The 6,000-nt window shown below is 52.7% G+C and overlaps 1 protein-coding gene across 1 annotated transcript in view; it reads left to right on the plus strand.

Moving 5' to 3' along the window:
* The window catches only part of PLBD1 (phospholipase B domain containing 1), a gene marked incomplete at its 5' end in the record, with an annotated part of 29,946 nt that extends 24,242 nt beyond the window's left edge, over positions 1–5,704 (plus strand). Inside the window, 3 exons of the mRNA XM_008940817.1 lie at positions 2,643–2,828; positions 3,918–4,024; positions 5,446–5,704. Coding sequence (XP_008939065.1) covers positions 2,643–2,828; positions 3,918–4,024; positions 5,446–5,613 — 461 coding nt within the window. The remainder of the gene's footprint in view (positions 1–2,642; positions 2,829–3,917; positions 4,025–5,445) is intronic.
* Between the last annotated feature and the right edge of the window lie 296 nt (positions 5,705–6,000).

The raw sequence follows: 6,000 nt of genomic DNA on the forward strand, positions 1-6,000 counted from the left end.
CTTCCAGTGTTTGTGTGTATGCTGAAAGAGCCTTCTGCTCTGTTGTGGATTGTGATGCAGACAAAAAAAACAACTAGTGGAGACCTCTCTAGCTCTGGTGTGTGAAGCAATGCAGCCATGCTCAGCACTACACCCCTGCTGAGAGGCCAGGCTGAGAGGGCTCCCCGAGTTCCTTTCCAGCAGGGACTGGAGAGACCTGCTGTGTGGGATTCCCTGTGGGATTGAGCACAACCCTGGGCTTGGACAGCCTCCACTTATTCCTTCCTAGGAGATCTGGCTGCTCAGCTCTGGAAGGTGGCAGCATGTATGAAAAGTTTTGTGTTATCTTCTATTTTCAGTATGGCTTTTCCCAAGTATCTAAATGTACCTTGTGTCTTGGATAATGCATCAGTCAGTCTCTGGGAGCTTAAACATTAGAAGGGCCCTCAGCACACCCCGAAATACTCCCTTGGACACCCCAGCTGCTGGAAGCCAACCCTGCTCCTGTAAGCAGAAGATCCAGATGACCCCATGCTGTGCAGGACACCAGGCACGTCCTGTTGAGGCCCCTGCCCTGGTCCCTGGTGCTGGGAGCAGCCCAGGTAGGGGAAGTTTGTCTTTCCCAAGAGCAGTGCTGGCTGACAGTGTTTGTGGAGCAGCTGACCCTGGCACACTCCAGCTGCCTTGTAGCTGGAATCCAAACAGGGCACTTGAGATGCTCTGGTTTGGTCAGGGTGAGTTTACACCAGCACTGGCTTTGTAGATCTCTTTCAAGTATAAATCTAGAAGCAACGGAGAATAAGAATTGAGTTCTCAGGTGAACAGAGGCAGGCACTGGTAGAGTAAGCCCTATACCTGTCTCAAAAGGGAGCATTTTCTTACATGTATTTGAAAATGGAAAGATTTTTTTCCTGGTTTCTGTCAGCAGCTTGTTTCATAGGCCAGTGCAGGTGAGTTCTGAGAACCACATCAGATCAGAACCTAGGATCCCAGTCCATTATGCCATACACTTAATCCTAGTGTGCTCTCTGAGGTGGCTGAGATCTCTTGCTCTGGAGGGTAGAGGAGGAGAGCACTTTGTTTCAGAGAATTTTTGCTGCCTTCATGTTGTTCTCCTCGCCCCCCTTTCAACCTTCTGCCACCTCTGACTTGTTTTTGTCCCTGTTCACCTGCCAGGCCCAGGGGCAGGTTTCACTGGCTCATGGCAGCCGGGGGGGAAGCCTGCCTCAGGCTGGGTGTGCACTCTCTGCATGGGATGTGCAGGGTGATCAAGTCTTAGGCACAGGAGAGCTCTTGCTGGAGGAGAACATCAATAGCTTCCTCTGTTTTGGCAATTCCCAGTTTTCCCAGGTGGGAGGAAGGGGTTGTCTGTATGTCCTGCGTTCCTGTGAGACACCAGCACCTTTTTGCATCACAGCTAAACCCTCCTGGTTTGGAAGCTGATGTCATATCCTCTGGCAAGTGTGCTTCTTCTGGAGGACGCCTGTTGCACCGCGGCACACACACAGCCCCTTCCCTCTGCATGCCAGGCAGGAGCCAGGCTGGCGAGGCCTCTGCTCGGGCAACGTTCCAGTGCCTGTGCTGTCTGTCCTTCAGGATGTTTGCTTTGCATCATTTCCAGTAAGTCCCAGTTGATTTTCTTGAGCATCTTGCAGCCAGACTGCTCACGTGATGCAGGGAGTGCTGCATTTACCAGTGTCCAGAGAGAATCTCTAAGCCAGATCCTGGTGTGTGTGTGGTTTGAGAAAGTGGCCTCCACTGACAGGAGCACTACTGCTTTAGAAAGAACCTGAAAGGGTGCTGCTCCTGGGACTACCTCATGTTATGTTCTCTGCTTAAATACTCCTTGGCGCCTGCCTTGCCAAAAAAAAAAGAAAATATTAAGGTATAGGTATGTATTTTTATTAATTCCAGGACTTGTCCCCAGATCCTGACTGGGATGATCTGGCTCTTTATGAGCTTCTCTGTGTTCTAGACTAGTCTTGTTTCAGGCAGTTGTATGTCACCTGCCTAAAACTGTCTTGAGTTCTGGCTGGTAACCCTGTTCTTTAGAGTTAACAGAACTGCAGGATTTGTGGATGCCCTTGGAAAAGTTAGGGCAGGGTTCTGCTCTGATGATCAAACGTTTCTTAAGCCTCAAATGCAGATACTGACACAAGTGCAGCCATCGCCCCATCTCTCCTGAGCACTGTGCAGCCCCAGCTTTCCAAACACCACTGCAGCTGTGTGTGTTCTTGCTGCCCTGCCTCTGTCCGTGTGTCTTAGCACGGGGTGTTGCTCTGCCTTGGTGAGGTGGGAAGGAGGGGCCAAGTTTGAAGGTGAATGGCCTTAGACTCCTGTGAGGCTGAGCAGGGGAGGCTGGGCAGGAGGGCTGTGGCTGCTCTGCGTGAGCCTCACACTCCTGCAGGTCTGATCTCAGCCGTTTTGCAGGGCGAGTCCTCAGGGTGGAGGTCTGGGGGCGGGTTGCCTGGGTACTCCAGTGGTGTTACACTGGGAGTCAGCCCTGGGCATGCCCATGACTCTCAAACCAGTTGGATGTGTTAGTCTTTGTCGTGCTGTGAAGGCAATGCAGCATGGAAAACAGTGTATTTTTCTTTTTTGATATAAGCAAGCAGCTTTCAGCTTTTCTAAGTGGTTAACAGGGTGGGTTTTGTCCCTGGCAGGTTACTGGCCTTCATACAACATCCCTTTCCATGAGAAGATCTACAACCTCAGTGGGTACTCAGCATATGTTCAGAAGTATGGCATGGACTTCTCCTATGAGCTTGCTCCAAGGGCAAAAATCTTCCGCCGAGACCAAGGCAAGGTGACCAGCTTGGAGAGCATGAAGTACATCATGAGATACAACAGTAAGACATGGGCTAATGCACTGTGAAGCTGACCTTAATAAAGCTGTATTTATTTCCATTTCCTGGATTATAGTGGGAAGCTGCAGCCTCAGTTATATTACCCTAGGTGCAGAGTACACACAGAGCAAAAAGATAACAGCAGCTTACTGTGAGGGTAGGAAACCAGGCTGAAATTACTCTAACAGAAACAAGATTGAGCTAGAGCAAGGACCCTCGGGCTTGCTGTTTGACCTTTCCAGAGAGCTGCTGACACTCCAAGAGCCTCTGTGGAGTGCTGTGACCTGATATATCTACATTCTGTCAATCTTGACAGCTTTAAGTCCTAGGCAACAGTTAGGTCAGATCTGACCAGGGAATTTGGTGTAAAACTTCAGTTGTTTTTTTTTCCCCTGTTCAGGCAAATGATTTCTGGTAGGTAATGCTCTGCTCTGCTTTTCCCTGACAGGGTTCTCCTTAACTGGATTAAATTGAGCTTAATTAACTCTGGCTAAGCCCCTCTCTAAGTACAGATAGCTTTAGATGCTATGTTTTTATTCTCAATTATAGGGAGCTTGCTGATTACTGGGTTTGGGGGTTGGGAAGCCTCTCCCAGGGTGGGGTATTGCTACTGTTCAGGCTGCAGGTAGTAGCGTGCTTCTAGAAGTTGAGTCTTGTCCACCTTCCACCCCGAGCTTGCAGCTGCTGCAGTGGCTGTTCAGCGGTCTTGCCACTCAGTCCAGAACAGGAAAACCAAGGCTCTGGCTGCTGCACCTTCCCCTTCCCTTCTCCCTGCTGTCCTTCCTCTTCCACTTTGCTCTCCTGACAAAGCTCCTGCAAGCTTTCATCATGAGGAGCTGCAGATGTTTGTGGTTGAGGTTGGCAGTGGGATGCAGAAGTGGCTGTATGGGATTCCATGGGGAGCTTGTCTACGTCCTGTCCCAAGTGCTGGCTTGTAGCCTGGGGCAGGCAGGAGAGCAGTGTGACAGGCCAGTGTTCCTGCCAGTGCAGTACCCAGCTTTAGTGGCTCGGGCACTTCACATCAGCTCTTTGTGAGGAGACTGACTTGTGTTCTTTCCTTCCTCCCCCCCTCCCTCCCACATTTCTTCCCAGATTACCAGCATGATCCTTATGCTGAACGCAATCCTTGCAACACCATTTGCTGCCGGGAAGACCTGAATCCTTCTTTTCCAGTGCCTGCAGGCTGCTATGACTCCAAGGTAGATCACCTCAATTTCAGTATCTGCTGAACGTTTTCAGCCTGTTTGTGCTTCTAGCAGACCTGTGGCACAGTTCCCTCCACCAGGGCAGGTGTGACCCAGCCTGTCTGTTCCCTTTTTCATGCTGTCTCAGCACCTGGGCAGATCCTGAGATGGCAGCTCCATGCAGAGCCCTGTCTCCTGTCCTTGACACCAGACCTGGCATGTGGCAGAGGGTGGAGGATACAGGGGAAGGTGTACGGATTAATTACATCCGTGGGAACTTGGGGTGTTTAGGGGTTAAATCCCAAAGCCTTGCAGCAAGAGGAGCTTAAGTAGAAGGCTGAAATGAGTTTTCATATAATTGAGGAAGGCAACTGTTGCACAGCCCCAGCTTCCTGTTCATGGGGACTGTGGGTGCCTCCCCAGAGCTCACAGGAACTCACTTCAGCTTTACTTTTGAAAAGCTTGGCTCTCCAGTGAGTCACCCTGCTCCAGGGCTCCACCTCCCTGTGAAACTGCTTTGAGCAAAGTTTGGTAAAGATCACTTTGCTTTCTGGGAGATGTGGGAAGATCCTTTGACCCACTCTCCTGGAGAAAGCAGCAGTTTTTCTAGGCAGCTTTTATTGTGTTTTTCCCTGTGAGCAGCAATACCTGAGCGAGCAGCTGCCCAGACCTAGTGTGCTGGGAAGTTGTACAGTGTTTTATCCTGTGGGATGAGAGTTTGGTTGCCAGCATGGGCCCTGTGGAGGCTGTTTTGGCATTGCTGGTGCTGTGTCCAGTCAGCTTGCACAATCCCCAGCCAGCTGCCTGTTGTCATGGCCAGTAGAAGCACCCAGAGCTGATTATTAGGAGATGAATGCAGAAAATTGCTGTATAGAGGTGGCTGGTAAGGGAGGAGATCAGTGCGTGGTTGGGCAAAGGGAATGGGCTGGGCTAGGGGAGGACAAGGGGCCTAAGAGGAACATGGACAGAAATAGCCTAGAGCAGAGGCAAAACCTGGCAGTCATAAACGCCGAAGGCAGTTTTAGAGTTCAGGAAGATGGAGCAGGCTGGGGCCCTCTTGGGAAATAATGCTGCCCAGACTCTGCCCTGTTCCTCCATTATTTGCTCTGTGCTGACTTTGTCCTTGGCTGAACTACCCTGACGTGTCCCTGTGGCCAGCCCGAGCGCAGGGCAGAGCCCTCTAAGCTGCCTGCTGCAGGTCCAGCTCCCTGGGAGATGTGCAGACAAGGGAGGGCTGTCCTGGGGGCGGATGTGTCACCTCACCTGGGCAGCAGGAGGGCAGCGTGGGCCTGCGCTTTGTGCTGGCTGTTCTGTGGCTGGAGGCGACTCCAAGGGGAGGGCTGATGAGCCTGCGTGTCCCCTTGCCCGCTCCCCCTGCTCTGTGGGACGGGTGGGTGTGGGACAGCACCACGTAACCCTTCTGCCCTCTGTTGCAGGTGTCGGATTTTCGCCTGGCCTCAGCCTTCACAGCCGCTGCCATCAACGGCCCCCCCGTGCAGGGCGGGCTCCCCGTCTTCAGCTGGCGCCGCTTCAACCACACGCGGCACCAGGGCCTGCCCGAGTCCTACAACTTCCCCTTTGTCACCATGAGGCCCATCCTGTAAACCCAGCATCAGTATTCCCAAACGGATTTTTTTTTTTTAATGGAAATTTTCATTCCTGTGTGTAATAAATGGAGCTGGATGCCCACATCCCTGTGCCTTACCTGCTTCCCTTGGCCTGCCTGGCGGGCTCTGCGCTGAGGCCGGTGCCTTGGGCCTGCCCAGGGCTATTCTCCCTGGGCCGTCTGGGGGGCCTGTCCTCTGCTGGGGACTGAGGGAGGCAGACGTGCTGCTCCCGGGGAGCTGAGCTGCTGTCACAGCCCTTCGCAGAGCTGGGGTGAACCCCAGTGTGACCAGGGACCCATCTCTGGTAGCAGCATGGGGCCTGCCCCCAGGGCTGGGACAGGCCTGTGGCTGGGGGGGCGCGTTCCTTCGGCGCCCCCCCCTGTC

Source organism: Merops nubicus, unplaced genomic scaffold (genome assembly GCF_000691845.1).
Source record: "Merops nubicus isolate BGI_N331 unplaced genomic scaffold, ASM69184v1 scaffold7685, whole genome shotgun sequence".
NCBI lineage: Eukaryota > Metazoa > Chordata > Aves > Coraciiformes > Meropidae > Merops > Merops nubicus.